This window comes from Urocampus carinirostris, chromosome 20 (assembly GCF_059441175.1).
Source record: "Urocampus carinirostris isolate Australia breed hairy pipefish chromosome 20, RoL_Ucar_1.0, whole genome shotgun sequence".
In the NCBI taxonomy this organism is placed as follows: Eukaryota; Metazoa; Chordata; class Actinopteri; order Syngnathiformes; family Syngnathidae; genus Urocampus; species Urocampus carinirostris.
This window is the reverse complement of record NC_142368.1, coordinates 20,799,717-20,823,962: the sequence shown is the minus strand read 5'-3', so window position 1 is coordinate 20,823,962 and position 24,246 is coordinate 20,799,717. Positions and strand designations below refer to the sequence as shown.

The window sequence follows — 24,246 nt, the reverse complement described above, 5'->3', positions numbered from 1 at the left end:
GGAAATATAAATCTGCTCAATACATCCTTGACATCCAAATCTTTAAACCAGATCGCCAATTCTCTTTTTTTAACATTTTAGAGCAAAGATACTCAAAGACAACATACATAAATTATTTTCCCAATAGCTGGCTACATGCATCTTCCGTCATCAAGTACATTTTAACACAAAATAATCTTGATCTGTTTAGGGTTGCCAATGGTAATCGTGGTGCTGATGTGGGGAGAGGAGTAAGTAGGCTGCTTTCTGGGGACTTGATATCTTGATTGGAGGACTGGTCACCAGTGCCGTCGCCGACTTTTCAGTTTTTTGGCCGACAGTGATGACCAATCCCTCATACGGGAAACAGATACAGACTGAGTGTGCTAGGCATGAGTCTACCCTTCAAATAACAACTTGCTCTCGTCTGACACCCTAACCAATAGACTGGTGGATTGATGTGGACTGTTTCACATTAACATCTTTGGGTTTTCTTTGCTTGTCCGTTTGTAGAAGCAGAAAAACATTGCGGGCGCGCTGGCCTTTTGGATGGCCAACGCCTCGGAGCTGCTTAACTTCATCAAGCAGGACCGCGACTTGAGCCGCGTCACGCTGGACGCTCAGGATGTGCTTGCGCACCTCGTCCAGATGGCCTTCAAGTAAGTGTGCGCCACACATCTCAATACAAACGTCTTCCATCAATTATAAACGTTTTTCTCAAAAAACAAGCGGTGAGTTCAAACATATGCGTTTGTTGCAGGTACCTTGTCCACTGCCTGCAGGCCGACCTCAACAATTACATGGCCGCCTTCCTAGATGATCCAGAAGAACACAATCCCCAGAGACCAAAGATAGGTAACGAAAAAAGGATGCTTGCTATGATTTAAATCACTTATTGTAGTTCTAAAGCCAAATATGGTTGTTCTTGTGGCTTTCAGTGGAAATCACAAATTTTTGTACCCAAAAGGTACACTTAATACACGTTTTGTGGACACTATACTGCACTTTAAGGCAAAAAAAACTACATTATTTATTAAAGCATATTTATAAGCATTATTTTGTGAGGTAAGCCAAGTAAGCATAGGATATATGACAAAAAATATCTATCTATCTACCTTGGTCATATCCATCAAGAGGGGCAAGACACATACAATAACAAATTTAAAAAAAAAGGGGAAAAGAAGCAAAAAAACACACATAAAAACTTTTGGACCATGGCCAACCCAAATGCCCAAACACCCAAGTTAGGCACCTAAGTTGGTCATGCTTTCGTCCCTCAAGATGAAACGGGACACAAGAAAGCGGCCATATCACTCGGGTTAAGGTGTCACAACTCACTCTTTTGTTCAACAGCAGGGCCCGACAGCTTTCACTGGTTTACCCCTGCCGAATCATACAGGTGCCTTGCCCATCCCTTAGAACGCGCCCAAACATCCCACTATCCTTTTACAACTCCTCTTCACTCATTCCTATCACCAACAATAGCTCTAGTTTTCACTAGATTTAGACCTCTTAAAAGATTATACCTCCCAAAATTATTTTGGGAAGAATATTAGTGTTTTTACATGCTCCTGGAAAAAGTAATTACAGCGATTATATGCATAAAGCACAAAATATTTACAAATTTAACATATCAAAAAAGATAAACCTAAATGTCAAACATTTCCTTTTCCATTTTTAAATTTTCAGCACAGTTTAAAAGCATTGTTTAACAGCAATACTAGATTTCTCCTTTACTTGTGACAAATGCTGCAAAAGCCTTAATCTGGATCATCCATGCAACACAAGTGTGTGATCAGATGCATTAGGGTTAAAGCAAATTATTTTGAATATTTCTGATATTTTGAAAATATTTTGACAGAGGATGTCCTGCACACGTTGACGGGCGCCATGTCACTGCTGCGGCGGTGTCGCGTCAATGCGGCTCTGACCATCCAGCTGTTCTCGCAGCTCTTCCACTTTATCAACATGTGGCTCTTCAACAAATTGGTGACGGACAACGATTCGGGCTTGTGTTGCCACTACTGGGGCGCCATCCTGCGCCAGCAGCTCAGCCACATCGAGGCTTGGGCTGAGAAGCAGGGCCTGGAGCTAGCTGCCGACTGCCACCTCAGTCGTATTGTGCAGGTAGGGCAAAAAAACACACTAAAAATCGTTTTTTACCTAGACTAAGTTTTGCTGTAGATTCAAAATTCTGACAGCTTTTAAGTACAATCTTCTCATCTTTTACTTAAGTTTTTTTTGTGTCCTTTAGGCAACCACCCTGCTAACCATGGACAAGTACTCCATGCAGGATGTCCAGAACATCCACAGCACCTGCTTCAAGCTCAACTCGCTGCAGCTCAATGCACTCATGACCAACTACCACTGTGCTCCCGACGAACCCTACATCCCGCCTGTAAGTAATGTTTAGGCTGTAATCAGGCTTTAACTTGAAATTTTGGGATGAAACCAAAAATAACGCTTGTACTTTAAAAAGTGTTGCTTGAACATTTACATGTTTTCCACTCATATTATTTTTTACGAGAAAAACAAGTGGAAATGTAGTAAAATAACTGCAATAAACAATACTCAAATTAAAAAAAATCTGCCAGAAGAGCAGGAATGACACTTGTTCAAAGTTGTGACTTGTGTTTTTAATTGTGAGGGGGGGGGGGGGGGGGGGGGGAAATACCGTAAATTCCGGACTACAGAGCGCACCTGATTATAAGCCGCACCCACCACATTTCGGGAGGAAAATTGATTTTGTACATACACAAGCCGCACCTGTATATTAGCCGCATGCGCCCACATTGATAAAACGCAATACAAACACGAAATTAACCCATACCCGATACGTTCCGAAAAAACACAGCCGGCATAATGAACGGAAAATGATACCGGTACTTAACATTTAATGTAGACCTGCAGAGTCCAGGTGCCCGTTGAAAGTAATCCAAGGAAAAAAGTGTATATTTCCAAAGGTAAGGGTGGGAAAAATATATATATCCACTATTGTCGGCCGCGTCCACAAACACGTCTCACCTCTACTCCACTTCCTGTCAGCACGCGTTTGCCCCGCCCCTTCTTTCTCATTTGCTCGTACAAAACATATCAGAATAAGTTTCTAAAATAAATACATTACAAAAATATACAGTTGCAAATACATATTATATATTATATATTTCAAAGTTTTAATAATAATATTATAACTTTCATCCCAAACCGTGCCTGTGAAGGGTAGCAAAACGCTACTAGCAACACGCTCGCAACACAGTAAACAGCTCTGATAAGAAAACATACCGTACTTGTAATAAGCTCGAACTAAGAAGTTGCAGCCTAAATCTTACCTTTTGTACTCGAGCGCCACTGGCGGCCGTTAGAAAAATTACATAAATTGGCCGCATCACTGAATAAGCCGCAGGGTTGAAAGTTTGGGGAAAAAAGTAGCGGCTTATAGTCCGGAATTTACGGTATGTCATTTAAGAAATTAAGATCATAACGCCATTGATGGAAACACAATGCCATTTATCGTATATAGTTAATTTGAACTTGGAATGAGAAATACATTTATCTCTTTTTTTTACTCAAACACTGCAAAAAGTCAATTTAAAAGATGAGGCTAAATATATAACATTTTAACGTAAAATTGCCTTCTTCCCCTGCTTGGGGTTTTTGGGGTTTTTAAGGGTTATTGTTCTATCTTCGTTATTCATTATCCATTATTCGTTATCGGTCAGTTCATTATACGCTACAAAGCCTAGGAGCCGGGACACTTACTCTCAGCCAAAAGGCCAAGCTAAGGTCCTAGCCCTAAAGCCATGTTGCGATCATTGCTTGCTTTGCTAACAAGAGTTTAACAAGTAAAAGACAGGAAGTCTGCTGAGGGTCGTCACAAAGAGTTTAAACGGTACAAAAAGTTCAAGGAGTTCAAAGCATCGACATATCAAAGAGGTCTAAGGAGTTTATAAGAGCACACACAACCTTCACTCAATTGCTGGATCATTATCATTGCCTCTTGCTCACCGCCACCATAACGGATAATGGATAATGAATAACGAAGATAGAACAATAACCCTTAAAAACCCCAAAACCCCCATACCAAGCTCTGTTAACTCCTTTAATTCATGGTCTCGTCAGCAAGGCGTTTTCGTTGTTGTTCAATCTACCTGTGAGTATATATTCTGCATCACCTTGTGTTCTTGATATCATTTGTTTGAGTTGGTGTTTGCTAACCTTGTAGCAGGCATGAGTCCTCGAGCCCGCTTTGATCCTTTAAATTTTGAAAATTCAGAAACATTTTTGGTCTTTTTTTCTTAACCTACTTCTCTGTAAATAAATCCTTTCCTAAATATTTTTTTTGTGTCTACTTTTATGGGGCACACTTCTCGGGCCACACCGGAACGAAGCAGTTCTTCCTTATTCAAGTAATATTGTTGATAAAATGAAAATAAAAACATTTAAAACTATTTAAACTATTTAACTTAATTTTAAGCATTTTAATTTGTAATTTAATAGAAAATAAATAAGTTAAATATGTAGTTGAATCAACCAAAAAAACCTAAAATTGTGAGCAAAACAATCTACCAATGAAAAAATATGGATGGATAAGAGTTTTAAATTTAGTGTTAATTTATCGATCCCCTTAAGGAATTTTTTTCATCTCTATTCAGAACAGTGGTTCTCAAATAGTGGGGCGCGTGTGACCGTGGGAATTTTTTTTAACTGTCCTATTGTAAAGTGCAATTACGCCCCCACTACTTTAGGGGCAGATGCACTCTCTTTGACAGAGTGTGATAGGCGTTTTCTTTACATTGAGCATTAGTGCTCTACACGCAGAGTGTTGACACAAAGTGTAGCAGACCCTCTAGTTAAAATTTGAAAACAATATTTACCAGGGATGAGAAGACAGGTGTAGATTAACGGAGATAAAGAGACAGACAAAAGTTTCCCTAAAGCCAGGACGAGGAAATAAAACTAAACGTGACTTTGGACGAGGAAAAGATCGGTGTCTTACGGTGTCTAAATTTCTTGGCAACGGAGAGAATGTAGCCAAATAAATGTGGGGGGTGGGGGCATGACAGAAAATAATTGAGAAACACTGATCCAGACAAACAATATTTTAAGAATGGGTTAAAACACATTCTCTCATCAAGCGCTGACGCATAGGATAAATGTATTGCCGGTGCTTTTCCCCTGTTACACATAAGACATATGCTTTCAGGAACTAATCGACCACGTGGTGGCGGTGGCAGAGAACACGGCAGACGAGTTGGCGCGCAGTGACGGCCGCGAAGTGCAGCTTGAGGAGGACCCCGATTTGCAGTTGCCTTTCTTGTTGCCCGAGGACGGCTACTCGTGCGACGTGGTGCGCAGCCTGCCCAACGGCCTGCAGGACTTCCTCGACCCGCTTCTGCAGAGAGGTAACTTGGCTTTGGTGATATAAAGCAAGTGATTATATGTGAGACTTTCACCAGGAAATAATCGTTTTGTAATAAATGTCGAAGTATCAGAGCTTCTTTGGTATCAAACGCATTTAGGGAAAAAAACAACCTCAACTGAGTTTGTAACCTTTATTTGTAGCTTACCGTTTATACAGGGTTCGTAATGGTGCTTGAAATCCTTGAAAATGCTTGAACTTTAAAGTTGTGTTTTAAAGGATTAAAAAGTGCTTTAATATTGGGTGAAGTGCTTGAAGATGCTTGAAATAATTGACATGTTTCTCAACAAGTCTGCTTGAAAATGACAGACGCTACTGTGGTGGTTTTGCTTCGCCATGGCATTTCTTCACCCCTAGTGATTAACAGCAGCTGACGTTGGTTTGTATTGTCTTATGAACCGTCATCGCCCACTACGGGTCTGGCCCAAGAGGACCGGTCGGTGCATGCTACACCTAAAAAGGGAACTATGAAAAGTGCATTAGTGCTAGGATTACATATCAATTATGGACATTTATAATTGACCGTGGAAAAAATTAAGGTAGTTTTTTTTTCCACTGGTAAATGGCAATGGGAAGAAAATACAAATTACTGTTATGTTGACCAACACCAAAATGCGGAGACATTTCATTTGCACGCATATTTTTCAGATCCACAAATGTATTTGCGATTTACTCAAGATATAAAAAATCATACATCTTAATAAATGCTTACGCAAGATTAAAAATTGCACATGTAAAATGAATGTATATTTGTGGCTCTGAAAAATACATGATTCCCACTGGATTTCTTCTTTTTAATGCTACTGGAACAATTGAAAAATTCCCTTTTGAAAGTCCTTAAAAAGTTCTAGAATTAGGCCATGAAAAAGGTGTACTTACTCTCATAAGGACCAACCACCTAAACATCTTCAAAATAGCCCCATACTATAAGAAATGGAAAAAAACGTGCACGCCAAACTGTAAGGAGTGGATTATTTTATTTTATTATATATATATATATATATATATATATATATATACTGGACTGTCTCAGAAAATTAGAATATTGTGATAAAGTTCTTTATTTTCTGTAATGCAATTAAAAAAACAAAAATGTCATACATTCTGGATTCATTACACATCAACTGAACTATTTCAAGCCTTTTATTATTTGAATATTGCTGATTTTGGCTTACAGCTGAAAAAAACTCAAAAATCCTATCTCAAAATATTAGAATACTTCCTCAGACCAAGTAAAAAAAATAATTTTATAACAGCAAAACTAAATCAAACATTTGAAAATGTCCATTAATGCACTCAGTACTTGGTTGGGAATCCTTTTGCGCGGATTACTGCATCAATCCGGCGTGGCATGGAGGCAATCAGCCTGTGGCATTGCTGAGGTGTTATTGATGCCCAGGATGCTTCGATAGCGGCCTTCAGCTCATTTGCATTTGTAGGTCTGGTGTCTTTCATCTTCTTCTTAACTATGCCCCACAAATTCTCGATGGGGTTCAGGTCAGGGGAATTAGCAGGCCAATCAAGGACAGTGATGCCATGGTCAGTGCACCAGTTACTGGTGGTTTTGGCACTGTGGGCAGGTGCCAGATCATGCTGGAAAATGAAATACTCATCTCCATAGAGCTTTTCAGCAGATGGAAGCATGTAGTGCTCTAAAATCTCTTGGTACACAGTTGCATTTACTCTGGACTTGATGAAACACAGTGGACCAACACCAGCAGCTGACATGGCTCCCCAAACCATTGCTGACTGTGGGAACTTCACACTGGATTTCAAGCAACTTGGATTTTGCTCTTCTCCAGCCTTTCTCCAGACTCTGGCGCCTTGACTTCCAAATGAAATGCAAAACTTGCTTTCGTCTGAAAAGAGGACTTTGGACCACTCTGCAACTGTCCAGTGCTTCTTCTCCATAGCCCAAGTCAGACGCTTCTTCCGTTGTCTTGAGTTCAGAAGTGGCTTGACCATGGGAATACGGCTATTGTAGCCCATTTCCCGGACACGTCTGTGAACTGTGGCTTTTGATACCTGGACTCCAGCTTCAGCCCACTGTCTTTGAAGCTCCCTCAAATTCTGGAAGCGGCTCTTCTTCACAATTTTGTTAAGGCTGCGGTCATCTCTCTTGGTTGTGCAGCGTTTCCGGCCACATTTTTCCCTTCCAACAGACTTTTTGTGGATATGCTTTGAAACTGCACTCTGTGAACAGCCTGCTCTTTGAGAAATTTCTTTTTGTGTCTTACCCTCCCGATGGAGGGTATCAATGATGGTCCTCTGGACAGCAGACAGATCAGCAGTGATTTAGTTTACTGAACCAAGCTGAGTGTTTTTAAGGCTCAGGAAACCCTCGCAAGGTGTTTCGAGTTAATTAGATGATTCAGGTGATTAGTTGAATAGCCTACTTGTATACTTTTTCATGATATTCTAATATTTTGATATAGGATTTTTGAGTTTTCTTAAGCTGTAAGCCAAATTCAGCAATATTAAAATAATAAAAGGCTTGAAATAGCTCAGTTGATGTGTAATGAATCCAGAATGTATGACATTTTTGTTTTTTTAATTGCATTACAGAAAATAAAGAACTTTATCACAATATTCTAATTTTCTGAGACAGTCCAGTATATATATATGTTTTTTTTTTTTTTTTTTTTGCACTGTCTTGAGAGCTTGCAAATAAACACATATCCGCGACGCTCTATGATCTCTGCCATTTCTGGGTTCTCTCCATGTTTGGATCCTGTTTTTGTAGTTTGGTCTTAGTTGAAGTTTCCTGTGATATATTTTTTTTTTTTACCTTCGTCTTGACTTAATTTTACACATTACTTTTCTGCTGTTTTCATGTTACTTGTTTCTTTATTAAGCCTTCATAACTTTTAGCTTAAAGTCACCAGTAAAAATAAAATGATCAAAATTGAACACACTTCTAGTGTAAGTTCAGTTGCCGCCTACTCACGTTTTCCCCATTGGTTACACGTTGGTTTGTTGTTACTTTAAAAGCGATGCCCCCTTCCCATGCCCTGCCTACGGTTCGCTACTGGTGAACACACAACCAAATTTGCGCACACTGGCTAAACCCCTTATTTCAGTATTTCATTTTACAGTTCTTTGTTCTGTTTATTTAAGTATACAGAATTCCCTCGGTTTTGCGGTTAATCGGGACCAGAACCACCCGCGAAAAGTGAAAATTACCGAAATAGCATTGCTCCGTCATAAAAGTTCTCAAAGGTAAAGCTTATCTTGAGATAACGTCATTATGGACTGAGTGAATACGACTAACAAAATATCAAGTATAGATCTACAGCACATAACTGCAGTTAATTGGATGGTTTCTTTTTCATTATAAAAAAGTAAAACGGAAGGCTTTTCTTTTCAGTGTAAAAAAAGCAATTCAGAGAGCGGTGTCTGCGCACGCGGTGTCTGGTGTCCTTGGATTGAGCCACATCTCCGCTATGATTCAAATAAAACTGTCTGGAATGTAGCGGTTTCCCAAGAAATACCAGGTTGTCCGTTTCATGGCAAATGGACCTGGCGCTGGCAAGATACATGTTCCGCAGTGGTGACTTAGGAGAGGCTTTAGCCGAGGCAAGCAGTAGGCCGGACCTGCAGCCAGGGTGTTGCTTTCCATTTAGATGTTGCCTCAGGCGATTCCCGGACGCGATAAAAATCTATGGTTGATCAGCACGGGCGATCGGCATTTCTTTGCGCTCTTCTGACTTTCCTTAGAGTCAGATTTAATTGAGGAATTTTCTCTACAATGTAAAGGGCCACTAAAACTAGCCGCCACTATGCCTCCCAGTTTGTTTGCAGAGGCAACCCCTGCCAGCTGTTTGACTGACAGCACACACACACCAGCCTCTCACAGTGGCGCAACCGAATACAGAGCGCACTCCTTAATCTGTCTCTGCTTTTTAACAACACAATGCACGATTCACTAATATCAATAACAATAAAGACTAAATCTATTCAATTCAAAATCTGAGGAGGAGTTAAGCCGAGAGAAGCCTCTGTATATGGCATTATTCAGTTGTAGATGACAGACATTGTGTAGCCTTTCTCATTTGTGGGTATGTTTGTTTTGCTCATCAGGCTTCTGCCGGTTGACACCACACCCTCGCTCGCCCGGAACGTGGACGGTCCACTTTGAGGGCGCCGATTGCGACAGCCACTTTACCGCTCTCGACAACTCTGATATGGTACGTACGATTCAGTGCAAAGATATCAAACTCTGTTGGGCTCTGGGGCCGGATCCAGACTTTCTTTTTAGGCGGGTCAAAGCAGTAAAAGAATGTCAATTCGAAATTCTTAGCTTTGTTTTTCAGTATTATGCTTTATGCCAACCAGCTGCTGTAGAGAGCAGTTGGTTGGCATTTATTTAAAAAGTGGGGGTGGGTGTGGTCCTTGCAGCCACCAAGGCTTATTACAGATCCAAAACATCTCTTTTCCTCAATGTTACACATTGTGAAAAGATGTAGCATATTTTAAGAACAAATTTTTGAAAGGATGTGGGGGGAAAAAAAATTACCATACTAGATATATTTCTTTATTTTACAAGAAACAACAAGGTAAAATATCTCAAGACAATTTTCAAAATAAGAACATTTATATATATATATATATATATATATATATATATATATATATATTGCAATTCAGTATTTGGTCCATTAAAAACTTGTGAAGTACTTTTTTAACCCCCCCCCCAAAAAAAACAACCCTGGTAATTTTAACACATCAGTATTGGCTCGTGGAGGTGTCAAGGCACTCTTGATTTACTTTGTTATGTACTGTCTGAATAGTCCCTGATTATTTGTTGACCTTTGAAAATAATGCCACAAATACACTTTTTCTCTATATTCTTTTAGGCACGACTCAAACTGAGGAGGGGCTCGTATGCCTTTTATTTTCTCCTTTTCCTGTTTTCTCCACCAATGCCATTTTTTACAAAATAAATGGCTAATTTTATAAACTTAAACTCGAATTCAAATGCTGGTTTGAAGCCAGTTCTATCTAGACGCAAACATGTCATTGTGGGTATTAGGATTTTTTCTACCACAAGTGACCATGTCATTAAACAAAAGCTTCCATTTGAGCGGCTATTAGGGTTTTCACCAAAGTCTGAGAAATAGTGACGGTAAAAGCTTCTCATCTATTGACGCTTGCCACAGTGGGCTTAGCTTAAGTAGTAGTGAGTCAATACCTAGATGGTGTTGTGGCCCTTGTTGTCACTCAAACTGTCATTCTGCATGCACTTTGTGTGTGCTCGCCACACACGATGAAACAACATTAACAAAGAAGGCGGGCAAACGACTCACGCACACAAATTGGACGCAGGCGTCTGGTCTTTCCGACTACCGCTGGCCCGTTGGCGTTAAAAGAAGGCTCCAGAGAAAATTTCCTCCTGTGATGTGGGAAGGCTTGGTAGCGCTCTGCCACCGCGCCTGCTAACCCGATCTTGCACATCTGTGCACCAGTGTGAAAGAGTATGATTGCATGAGTATGTTTGTGTGTGTGTGCAGCTGTGTTGTGGTTTCCATTCTTGAATACCATCCAGCTACCAGAAGTTCATCTGCGGTTCTCCTCCTCCACCCCTTTTTCTCTTTTCCTCCCCGTTGATGAGTACCTTCTTGGCCCAGGCGATACACATGCGTTCCTCCCCTAGGTTTTGTCACTCACTCGTCTTTTCTTTTCTTTTGCCATCTCAGCCAATGAGGAAGGAGCCGGAGGTAGTGACCGTGACGCTGAAGAAGCACAATGGCATGGGCCTTAGCATCGTGGCTGCCAAGGTAAGCGCAACCGCCGAACCCAGCCTAGAAGAATCCTTCGTGAATGTGTTTTTCCAGGTTTTTTTTTTTAAAAGTGTGTGAAAATGATGCCGACACACCCGCTCTGGTGGCTTGTAATTACGGCATTGTCATGTGAAGCGTCATTACTGTTTGCAACAGATTCTTTTAAAAAACAATATATTATTAATAATCATAAAAACATCATTCACGAATTTATTTAGTAATTAGCAAGATCATATTTTTTGCAGTAGACGCATGAAATGTAAATTAAAACATCCACAAATCTACCCCCCAAAAATTGTAAAATACTAAACCTTTTGATTTTTACACACTGAACAAATTTAAAGTCAAACAACACAAAATCCCTGAAAATTCCAAACGATAAAATAAAGTAAAAAAACAAAGTTGTTCACTGCTATAAATAAATGATTAAAAACAAAAAAACAAATACTATTTACAATTCTGTTTTCACCAATTTAGACACAGATTTTAAGAAAAACTGAAATATAAATTAAAATAAATAAAACAAAAAAAGAAAAGATCAGCAGTCTATTAAAAGACTATATGCACTATGCTCCAGAACAATCAATATCATTAAAAAGAGTAAGAATTTGGCTCATTTTTCTGCATTCTATCCATTCAGTAGTTTTTCTATCTTCCGTATTGAACTAAATCATTACCAAACACCTTTGGAGCCCTTTCCTTGTTTATAATCTAGTGTGACAGAGCCAAGCTGTGCATGCATTTTTGAAGCAGAATGGCAGAATTAATGTCAATTTATAGCAGCCCATTGACAAAAAAAAAGATACTACCTACAAAGTTCAAAATAGCACAAAGTACGTGGCAGCAGCAAGATAGATATTTTATTTTAGTCAAAAAACGTTCTTTTGATTGCTGCTGGATTTCTTCCTTTGAAGGTATTGGGAAAAATGAAATTTTGTCCTTGAAAGTGCTTGAAAAGTACTTGATTTTTTTCCCCCATGAAAAACCAGTACAAACTCTGCTAGAAGAATACTTCTGAAACGTGCTTTTTTAATAAGAGAACTGACAACTGGTCCGTAAATAAGCAGAATGTTTGAAAAAGGATTTCACTGTTGAGTCTTACAAAAATGCGAGAGACTAAACAGTGGAGTGTTGCAGGTTTTCTTTTGAAGTGCTGCTGTAGATCACTGTCCACATGCGTAAATACTCGAGAAAACGCAATACCAAATCAGCAAGTGGAAAATAAAAATCATCCAGATGCTATTTGAGCAAATATTTATGTCTCAAATGTTTTACTATAATCTGTGTGGCTTTCATAAAATCACAGGGCTCAACCCACTCAAGTGCGCCCCCACAGAACTCCTTATGTGTCGTAGATTTGACCTACCACATAGTTTTCTCCTAGCTTTATGCTATGACGTAATGACAAATATTGTGGAGAGGCCAAAGCAGTGGTTTTTAAATAGTAACCATGGTATATTACAGTTCACGGATCCCTTAACCACCTGGGTTGTCAGAGCACCACTTCCCCTAGCGAGTTTTGGGCAAGTACAGCCTGGTAGCTCCCATCCCCCTCTCCGGGCTAAATTTGGAGTTTGCTGTCCCCCACATGAAACAATAAGTACTGGTTTTCATGTTTACTAGTAGTAAAATAAGTCCTCTGAAATGACTCGGATAAACCCGCTTCATCATCTGGTTGGCCTCGTTGTCAGTTTAAAGCATCTTCCCACTCCAGAGTTTAACCGAACCTCGGCATTACCGAGATTATAAAATATATCTGAAAAATACCATCAGAGCAAAATCACATCACTTGCTTCCCCTTTTACAAAGAATAGCTAGTACTTGTCCCTATTGTTTTTGTTAAATTAAAATATTTTAATTTTATTTTATGGTAAAATGAAACAATCATTTTTCACATTTTTCTCATTTTACTTAAGCAAGTTATAAACATTGAAACGGTCCCTGAAAATATAATTTATTATTTTTTTCTGTAAAACGATGTTAAATATGGTAAAATGACAGGAGTAAAACTTAAAATGAAAAAGAAAAAAAACAATAATTTAGCTCATTTTTCAAACAATTTTTATTTTTAGATTATTTTCAAAGTAAAACCCTTAAAATTATTTTTTCAAACTAGAATATTCAGTTTAAAAATGCAACAAAATAAGAAAATTATACTTAAAATAACCTTTGTGACCAGAAAAATAAATGAAATCGAAAGTACTAAAATACTAGAAAATCCTCCCAAGATGTTAGAATGAATAATAATAATAACAATAATAATTTCCTTTGTATTGTCATTCTTAATGACTACAATCATCTGCCAATTGGACAATTTTCAATTTTATTTGAATATTAAACAAATTAACAGAGTCTTATGAATTATTCATCAGTTTTGCTTAACTTGTGTGCATTGCAGAAATTTTCTGCAACCACGCACGTCTGGAGTAAGGTAAAGTTTAATTAAAAAACTGCTTTCCTGCTCATGGCTGCCGTTTTCTTGTGCGGGTAGGAAGGATGTCGAGCGGAAGCCTCTTATTTAGCGCTGTTTATTTTTTAAACGCTTTTTGAGTGTGTGCCTGAGTGCGATGGGAGCGCCAGGTAGGGAGATTTTTCTCAAACAGCTGCTTGGATTCTCAGTCAATGGGGCCGGGCTTTGTGTTACGCAACTCACCGCATGTGTGTGCGCGGGCGCTCAACTTCAGTCCAACTCGCCGGCTTCCCGGCTTGCGGCACTTTGGTAGTGGAATTTCGCCGCTGCTCGGGAACATTAAGACTGCCGCTCGGAATTTAGCCTCGCCGCCAACTGTTTTCTCAGGTGTTAGACTGCCGGATTGCTTAAATGCTGCTTTTGAAGTCTACCGAGCTCGCCGACGCACATTAGCGGGAAATAAGTATTTGCGCGGGTGTTTGTCGACCAGTTTGACGTGTGAACCGGACATGTGGTTCTCCGTGGTGGGCAGGAAAGACCAGGTATGTTCTTTTTAATGAATGGATGAAAATGTAGATTAGATTTAAGAGAAGGTTGTAAAGGTTGAAAGCGTTTTTAGGTCAGCCGGATTAGCAAAAGCTGTTTTATTATAGAGCACGTTTAACACACAAGGCTTCTCATTGTGCTAATAAAATTGCGGTTGCACGTGTTGGTGTTGGCTTCCAGCTTTGATGGCCTTCTGGTTTGTCGCTTTGCTCTGTTTGCTTTACAGGTCACCTGGGCAATGGTTCATGGCTCATGAACACTTGCACATGCAAACACACATGGGGGGCTGTGTTTGCACTTAACAATATATCCATTAATGTACTGGTACACTGCAGGAAAATAAATCTTACCCAGAAAATGCCTTTTTTAAGGATTCATTTTCTCATTTTTACACCTTTTATCCTCTTTTTCTAGTAAAACTAGACAATGTGAAGGTAAAATCAACAAATAGTTTGATTTTGCTAATCTTAAGTATTGTTTTTGCTTAAATTGCGGATTTAAAAAAAAAAGAAATAGAAAAATTACCTAGCATCTGCTGTGCGACAAAGCTTTGCTTGTTTGAAGGATAATTTTTCTTTTTAGTTCATTGACATTATTGTCATTGATAACATCGTTGTATAACGTTGTATGCAACATGATCGGACACGGAACTTTGAGGTAAACACGTAAGTAAAAAGTAACATAAAAGACTGTCAGGATAAATAGGTAAAATTATTTACAATATGTGGTGCTTAGAGACTGACCTGAGTTACAATCATATTGCAATGAAAAAAAATAGTGCATCATAACAATAGTGCAATAAACATTTAGCAGCAACAGCAACTATTAAGAAATATAAGTAACCAAAAAACATGGTACTTAAAATAAGCACAATTTTCTTTGCAGTGTACAGTTGAGCATTAAGATGCTAGTTTAATTTGATATTCTATGACTGTTATGTTTTCTTCATCCCAAATTATCCTGTCTTATTGGTTTAAACAAATTGCACACGTTTTTAAAAAAATAAATTATGATCTAATTTAATACTGCTTAAAGACCTCATGTGAATATGCCAAATTTGCTAACTTGTGTTTTTGGGGTCATTTGTTATTAAAGTGCTGTAATAAGATCCTGTTATACTTCCACGCTGAAAGATTTAGTGTTTTACTTTGTCATGAAATATGTCGATTCAAAAATTGTTTTGTCTCCAGGTGTTGCTAGAGCATTTTTATCCACTATATTGGGTTTTCAATATTCCCATTTTTCCTTTCTATGGAGGCACTTAGCTAAAAAAAATCAAATTTAATTGAATGTTTGTTCAAGTGCGGCTGATCGTTGTGCACCTCTGAACTCTTTTTACTGATAGAATCGAGGGCTGCAATAGATTGAAGTCTCAAGTGTTTATTTGCCTGAAGGAACATTTGTTCAAGTAAAACAATGGCTTGGAAAAAAGAGACCACGCCCCTTTTTTCAACCCTCATTCATTCTGCAACAATGAAGGGATGTCTGATTTCCTGCAGAAGGGGGGGAAAAGTTTTGCCATCTCCTTATTTACGACCGCTTTTGCACTTTTTTTTCAAAGTAGTGCTCATATTTTGTGCGCTTGTGGGGCGAGGCATGAAAACATTTAAGAAGGGCCTAACAAGTTCTTGTTTGAACATGCAAATAGGCTAGTGTGCGAGTTATCAGGTTGAACTCTTGTGTTGGAATTCTGCAGAAAAGCTTGTACCAAAAAGGTTCCAGTTTGTTGTGCTTGATAACAGCTTGTTGCACTTTAACATTTAAGTCCCCCCTGCAACTCATTGCACAAAAGTCAAGTCAAGTCACATTTATTTATATAGCCCTTAATCACAAAAATGTCTCAAAGGACTGCACAGTATTACAATGACACAATTACCTGATCTTAAACCAACAAAAGCAAAATCATTCTTCCAGAAATGTGGTTGTGCTTCACAAAAGTCATTGTCACATTTTCCGACCTATTCAAAGGCAACAGAACTCTGAGGGAAGTCAACTAACGTTGAGTTATTTCAGGGAAGTCTTATGTATTCATTTCATTTAAGTCCAAGTACAAACATCTCACCAAGCTATTTTAAATGCACCAAAGATATACAATAAATTATTTATACATTTTTGGTTGGTTGGTTGGTTTTTAGCCCTTAACCACTATGGTCGTATGGGCACCATTTTCTTTGGTGTGTTCTGGTCAAGTTCAGCCTGGTGGCACCCATGTCTCTAGGGCAGCATATGTTTTTGTTACTGATGTAAAAAACAAATCTTCAAACAGATTTCTGTTTTTGTGAAGTTAATACACTTAACAATACTGTACAAGAAAGCTGAAAGGCTTTTTAAAAAGTAATTCTGTGAAGAAAATGCTCTTAAATTGTTTTGAGGAAAAATCTTACAACCCATACTTGAAAATATATTTGGTAATCACACCTTGATTTTGTTTAATCAAAAACTGATAATGGAATGTTTCTAAGAAAAACAAAAGGCGTAAATGTTTAAAGTATTGTGTGAAAAAATATATAAGGAGATTGAGATATACAGGGTTCATTAGTGTGCTTGAAACGCTTGAAAGTGCTCTAATTTTATTGTTGCGTTTCAAGGATTGAAAAGTGCTTGAATTTTGGGAGATGTACTTGTGAATGCTTGAAATAGTTGCCATCTCAACAATTCTGCTTTAAAATTACGCTGACGATGCTCTCTGGTGGTTTCAATTTGCCATGGCATTTCTTCTTCCCTCGTGATTTACTGCTGCTGGCATTAGTTTGTACGGCTAGGGGTTGCGCCCAAAAAGACAGGTGCATGCTACACCTGAACAGAGAACTAGGAATGGTGTTTTAGTGCAAGGATTGAGTATCAATTATGGACCTTTTTGTAATGGGCCATGCCAAAAATAACGGTAGTGTTTCCCTGTGGTAAACTTGAATATTGATAGCAAATTATTTTTTTCGGATGAAAAATATTTTCCTATAGTACATTTATAACCTTAAATTACTGTAACTCTGTGAGAGCCTCATAATGGTGAAAAGGGAGTGCTGCGTCTTCATTTTAAGTACTGTTTTTCTCCTGCAGGGCGCTGGCCAGGAGAAACTGGGCATCTACATCAAGTCTGTGGTCAAAGGAGGTGCCGCCGACATGGTTTGTACCGCAGTGACGTTGGATGAAACCTCACTCCCTCGCTAAAACCGCTTTCCTTTCCGCGTAGGATGGGCGCCTGGCAGCGGGCGACCAATTGCTGAGCGTGGACGGGCGCAGCCTGGTGGGCTTGTCACAGGAGAGGTAAGACCTCCATTTAGTTTCTCAGCTTACAAAAAGTCTGCTGACGCCTGTCACACCCAAGAGGCAAATGTCTGCCCCAAGCACACACACTCTATGTTGGTGCCGAAAAAAGACAAATAAATGACGCAACGTAACAAAGTCAGACTTGGGAATGATTTTGAATTGCTGTTTGTGCCAGACAACAACATTGCATCATTCCAAAACGGACAATGCACATTCTGTGGACATCCAGGTGCCATAGTAATAAACTATTGTAGGATGAATGGGCTCTTTTTTTCACAATGATATAACCACAGCCAAAAATAATTTTACAATAAATCACTTAAATGAGTCTGCCTAGCTTCATTATGCCTGATGTTCATATCTTTACACTGTATTTCATTGTTCTTATCCTCTGTGAAGTATTTTCCTTATTGGGAAAAATATTTGAACAATCTATTCTGGCTCTTGGATTAATGAATCCTATTCTATTCTATTCATTTACTTGAGCACACTGCGATGAATAAAATCTTATTCTACAGAGGATTTGACTTATTTTTTGTGTAATTTTTCTTTATAAATTACTGTAAGTGGCAACCGTTGGGCTAAAGGGAAAATTCAAATGGTTCCTGAAAGAGAACATGGACTTTCTGGCGATTTAAAAAAAAAAAAACAATATATAAGATGGGCAGCCCCGCGGTGTGGAGGTTAAGGGTTCAAGTCCAGCTACCGCAGCCTCCCCGCCTGGAGTTTGCATGTTCTCCCTGTGCTTGCGTGGGTTTCCCCCGGGCTCTCTGGTTTCCTCCCACATTTCAAAAACATGCATGTCAAGTTAATTGGCCGGTCCAAACTGTCCCTAGGTGTTAATGAGCGAGTGAGTTGTCTGTCTCTGTGTGCCCTGCGACTGGCTGGGAACCAGTTCAGGGTGTCCCTTGACCACTGCCCGAAGATAGCTCATAGCAAGGTAGCAGCGACTTCCTACAATGGTAGCTCACATCCACATGCTGCATCAGACTAATCACAGGCAAGAAATGACACAGAAGCAGCATAATCAGTAATGCATTCTGTAAAGCCTTTTTTGTTATCTGTCCCCCAAAAATAAAAGTGAATCCTTTGAACATTACTTTATTAGTTTTGATTATAAAAGTGGCAACGAATTAAGGTACTAATGGGTTTTGTCTACAGGAATTGCTTCACCATCTACCACACATGTTAACTATTTTTCACCTTGACCAGGCCTTTTATGGGCAATATATGGTCAACTAAGCGAGAAAGACTCAAAAACCTTTTTGTATAAGTTCATATTTCCAATTTGTTTACAATGTGTTCATATTCAGTTCCAGTCTCTATTTCATTATAATCCTGAAAAAGTCCCTTTTTATTTTGTTTTTAAAAAGTTATTACGCTGTCTTAACACAAATTTATAGTAGATATTGCCAGATATTGAAAGTTTGGGGTTTGAAAGAAAAAGATCCAAAAGTAATCTCACATAACATGATTTCTGTCTCTTTGATGGGCAAAATAACCCAAAAAATCCAGGTGGCCTGTATTAATAAAGTTTGAAGATATTTGGGATTTAAATTGAAAAAGTGGCCTTGAAAGTGCTTAAGAAGTGCTTGAATTTGGCCGTGAAAAAGGTGTCCAAATCCTGGAAAAAACATGACAAGGAACAGAAAAAAATGACACGAGGAAATTCACCATGTAAGACTCATGCTCATCCTCACTGACAGAGGGCCAGCAACCCCTCCCAGTGCTGAGACTCACCACATAAGAAGACACTGGAGTACTTGAAAAAACAAAAACAAAAATCATTAATTTTTATGCCAGTTTCTCATTGCCTTTTTGTCATTTTGCAATGTTAAGTTTATGTGATTCAAGACTTTGTTCTTGTCAAGGGCGGCTGAACTAATGACTAGAACTGGATCTGTGGTCACGTTGGAGGTGGCCAAGCAAGGAGCCATTTACCACGGCCTGGCCACTCTCCTTAACCAGCCTAGCCCCATGATGCCTCGAGGTACCCTTTTTGCATCCGTTTTTAAAAACATTAGGCAAATACCTCACCGCCACGTCTCGTTTGTGCAGCTTTGGATCGCGGCCGCGAGAAGAACGGCAAAATGCGTCCTAAGAGCGAAGGGTTCGAGCTGTACAACAACTCGGTGCAAAACGGCTCCCCGGAGAGTCCGCAAGCCGGCTGGGACGCCTACCCTGAAACGAAGAAGATAACCGGGGAGGACCGGCTCCTGAAAAACCGAGCCGACCACCGCTCCAGTCCCAATGTGGCCAGTAAGATTGCACGCTCACATTTTTGCTCCAATGTTCTGCATTGAGGTATATTTTCCGTTCTCAACGTGCCTTCAAATCGGGGTTCGTACAGGTGCTTGAAATCCTTGAAAATGCTTGTATTTTAATGTTAAAGTGAGGAAAATGCTTGATTTTTGAGTGAAGTGGTTGAGAATGCTTAAATATTTCCGTTGCCTGGCGCTTTTGCCTACCAAACGGCTCCTCAGATTTTAATTATAATAAGACATAATGCACCGAATTATTTGGTAGTTAATTATTTCACATGTTTTGCAGGGAATCCATGCAAACCACATGCACTATAAATGAAAATCTTCTATTCTAACCAATTTAGACACAAATCTTCTGGGGGAAAAAAAAAAATTGAAAGGTAAAACAAAAATTAAAAGATCAATCTTATTAAATTTTTCTACATAAAGTATTTTTTTTCTTTTTTTGTCTTAGTGAACTCCATTTTAATTAACACCTATAGAATAGAGCCCTGTCCGTGTTTGTAGACAAGTGTGACATATTGAAGCTGCTCGTGCATTGTTGAGGTAGAATGGCAGAATTTATGTCAGTCTATAGCAGCCCATCGACACAAAAAGATTGAAAAACAAGATAGGAACGGCTCAAAGTAGTGATAGTGACTTTATTTTAGTCATCAAAGACAACAAACAAAAAATTCGTTTGATCTGGAAAAATTGAAAAATTGTAAATCCTATTTGTCTGCATTGCAAGTGCTTGAAAAGTGCTTGATTTTACCATGAAAAAGCTGTGAAATGTTTCCATGTCGTCTCTTTAGCGAAATAAACCAAACGCTTTCCCTTCAGATCAGGGCCAGAGTCCCGCGAGCAAGCCGGTGTATCCTCCAGGCCCCGGCACCAAGATCACATCCGTCTCCACTGGCAACTTATGCGCTGACGTAAGCATTTTTCTTCATTCTGTAGCCAAGCTCACTCAACTGAGAAGTTCCAGTCTAAGTGACACTCGCATGCTAAGGGAAATATTTTGTGGACAAACGTCATGATTTTATGTGCATCAAGATCGACCCTTTTGCCTAAAGGTCAGCAAATAGTGTTAAATCTCTAAAACATAACAAATAAATTATTTATGCGAATTCCCAAAAAGATGATCCACTCTAATAGCAGAAAAAAACTTGAAAGTCACGTTTACCAGCTCAGTAGCCTAGATGGTAGTGTGCCCGCTTTGAGACTGGGAGGTCGCTGGTTCGCGCCCCGACCGAGACATACCTAATTGGTATAATGGCGGCGCCCTCTGGCTGCGGCTGCATCGACTCGCAACAACGGGTCAGGTGTATCGACATTTCGTTCTGTGTACATTGTTACAAAGAATGACAATACAAAGGAAATTATTATTATTATTATTATATGAACGGTAATCTTACTCTAAGATATTTTAACTCTTTATGATAAAAACAGAAATTTGCTACTTAAATCAGAAAAACAATTAACCATCTGTTAAATGAGACACTTTTGCTCGTTATCTATTATTTTACTAATCTCAGTTGAAAATAAAACCTTAATAGGAGCAATATTCTGCCATAAATTCTGATTTTGAGACTTTTTGTGATTAAGGGCTATGCAAATAGGCTGTTTTTAGTTTGAGATGCAAGATATATATCGGAGCCATATCCCCCTAGTGGAAGGTGGCTAGAATCAAGAACACATTCACATTTTTGACCAGCCTTAGGGATAGGGCACCCGCCCCGAGACTGGGAGGTTGCTGGTTCGAGCCTCAGCCGGGTCATACTTAAGACTGGTCAATTGCCTCCCTGCTTGGCGCTCGGCATTAGGGGTTGGAATTGGGGCGCTTTGGTCACAACCCATCAGTTGGGTTGAGCGAGTGGGTTCGGAATCCCCTCCTCTGTATCATTCTCCCAGAAGGATTCTAAAACGCGAGATACAAGATAAAATATATATATTTTTTAGAAAGGCCAAAAATACATTCAAACCCTATTTGCACATTTAAGGTGTATTTATTTCATGTTTAACATATTTTTATCTTGTATTCAAATCACATAAAAATATTTTGCAAACATTTTATTTCTTTTAAACTGTCTTTGACTTTTTAGATAATTTTGCTCATTTTAAGAAACATTTTTCTACTACAGTTAGAAAAAAATAACTTCAAATGAGCAAAATGAGCTACTGTCTGCTGGATTGGTTATTTTTCATTTTACTCAAAAAGGATACCATTTCTGAAAATATGAATAAGAAATAATTAGCATTTTTTTGTTTTGTTTTGAAAATGCCCTTTTTTGCTGTGTGAAATTATAAAAATGATCCTCCAATTTGTAGTCATTTTAAAAAAAAATTGTTTATGTGAGATCTAAGATGAAAAGAACATCACGTAATATTACCATTTGAGTAGCATGGGTTGAAATGGAACAATTTCATCAGGATGCACCTTCCCCTACGCGCCCGGAGGCGTACCCCATCCCGACCCAAACTTACGCCCGGGAGTACTTCACCATCCCGGCATCGAAGAGCCAGGACCGCGTCGTAGGTCCGGGGCCTGGATCCTCGCAGCACTGGCAGGCCATGGAGGAAAGGGAACGGCTCCCCTCGGTGGACAATGTCCACAACAGCATGCAGGTTCGAATTTAAACTTCATGAAGAACTGCTAGAACTTAACACCTGAGTGGATTTTTTTAATTTTTATTTTAAATAACTTTAATAACTTCTTTCTCTCTTCCCCATAGCGCGTCAACCACAACCAGGAGGATATGTACCCTATGCCCGGGGTTCTTAGGGCCGATGAACGTATGCAGCAGCACTACCAGCAGGAATACCAACACCGAGACATGGATTACCAGCACAGAGATCTGGACTATCAAAGAGGACCTCCAGGTAGGAAGAACTAGTCAGGATTACGCTATTTCTAACATTAAAATTCCCTTCAATAGAAACAGTCTTATAAGGTACCGTATTTTCCGCACTATAAGGCGCACCTAAAAGTCTTAATTTTTTTCAAAAGCTGACCATGCGCCTTATAATACAGTGCGCCTTATATATGACTCAATATTAAATCGCAAGGTCTCGCAACTTACCCAACAGCCGCTGACTCGATTTTCCCCCGAACGTGGAGTAGTCCGCGTTGTATGCTGGGATTTATATACCGGCGTTTCATTGGCTAACCAATGTGTCAATCATCATTTGAATCGATCGCTATTGGCTAAAGTTATTCGGAGCCTCGGATAGGCTAGAGGGCCGAAACGAATCCTGCAATTGGCCGAAAAAGATGTGTCAATCATCAGTTAAATCGATCGCTATTGGCTGAAGTTATTCGGAGCCTCGGATTGGCTAGAGGGCCAAAACAAACTCTTCAATTGACCGAAAAAGATAACTGAATAGCAAGCTTGCTAAACTACGCCATAAAGAAACATGTTTCATTAGTCTGTATTTGTAAACATTTTACTCTCCTGGATTTACTACACTCACGGTTGTAAGAAGACCATGATTGCGTATCATTATTATACGTGAGAACTTAGGTGAGCTATGCGGCTTTATATTTTCCCGGTATCTTGTTTTAGAACGATCTTGATGTTGCTGTGATGAGTTGAGTGAATTAAACTTAATTCCAAGTGTTTATTGTCATATGCACAGTGAAGTTGCGAGCGAAAAAGAAAATAGAAACTAAGGAATGGTTGGCATTTCTTGAATCCCAAGACTTTAACCTTCCGAATGATATTTGAAATGATGCATTTGAGTGACATCGTACGGACACCGCATCCGCACGTGTCTACGACACGTATTTGCTTCTTTGCAAGCTTTGGGAATGTTAAGGGGGTAATCAGTTTGACTGAATCATCTGACTGTTTTGTCGACGTTCCCATTGTAGCGCCTTATAATCCGGTGTGCCGTATCTATGGAAGATATAGGACCAAAAACTATTTTTTGGGGGTGCGCCCTATAACCCGGTGCGCCCTATAGTGCGGAAAATACGGTACTAGTGAATGAATGGCATGAGATTGCCTTAGCTGTAGGGCTGAGGATCTTTCGGAATCACACAGGTACTTGAAATCCTTGAAAATGCTTATTGTGTTTTCAAGGTCAGAAAACTGCTTGAACTTTGGGTGAAGTGCTTGAAAATGCTTGGAATTGTTGCCATTTCTATGTTTCTAGTCAGTCTGACTCTATGGACCACACAATAAATGAAGAACAAAAAAGACTGTGAAAATGGCGCCGTTTGCCCGCTCTCGGTCACTATGGCATTATCATGTGAAGCGCCAGTGCTCCCTGTTGGTCACAACCAAGAGAACAGCTCTATTTAGAAACCTGGCTCTTTTGGCTGTATTCCAATTTTGTTTTTTAAATGATCTATTATCAATAATAATTACAAATTATGCACCAAACTAATTAGGAGTTAGTAATTTCAAATGTTTTGCAGGGGATCCTTTTTATATAAAAAAAAAGAAATACAAATTAAAATATTCAGATTTACAAAAAAACAATTGACAGATTAAATGTCAAACAACAACACAAAATCCCTGAAAAAGCAAAACAAGAAAATATAAATTATAAACATGAACTTTCAGTGATGTAAATAAATAATAAAATAAGAATAGT

General features: G+C 39.1%; 1 protein-coding gene across 18 annotated transcripts in view; it reads left to right on the top strand.

Annotated features, from left to right (window-relative positions):
- Window positions 1-24,246, top strand: part of afdna (afadin, adherens junction formation factor a) — a 103,859-nt gene that overhangs the window by 52,505 nt on the left and 27,108 nt on the right. For 17 of the 18 annotated variants that reach the window (XM_088325539.1, XM_088325544.1, XM_088325542.1 and 14 more), the window contains 14 exons: window positions 493-638; window positions 740-834; window positions 1,841-2,106; window positions 2,234-2,377; window positions 5,183-5,381; window positions 9,479-9,585; window positions 11,095-11,175; window positions 17,192-17,257; window positions 17,325-17,398; window positions 19,273-19,391; window positions 19,460-19,660; window positions 20,488-20,579; window positions 22,078-22,272; window positions 22,380-22,527. In XM_088325539.1, coding sequence (XP_088181665.1) covers window positions 493-638; window positions 740-834; window positions 1,841-2,106; window positions 2,234-2,377; window positions 5,183-5,381; window positions 9,479-9,585; window positions 11,095-11,175; window positions 17,192-17,257; window positions 17,325-17,398; window positions 19,273-19,391; window positions 19,460-19,660; window positions 20,488-20,579; window positions 22,078-22,272; window positions 22,380-22,527 — 1,933 coding nt within the window. The remainder of the gene's footprint in view (window positions 1-492; window positions 639-739; window positions 835-1,840; window positions 2,107-2,233; window positions 2,378-5,182; window positions 5,382-9,478; window positions 9,586-11,094; window positions 11,176-17,191; window positions 17,258-17,324; window positions 17,399-19,272; window positions 19,392-19,459; window positions 19,661-20,487; window positions 20,580-22,077; window positions 22,273-22,379; window positions 22,528-24,246) is intronic. The other variant, XM_088325541.1, reaches the window with a different exon arrangement.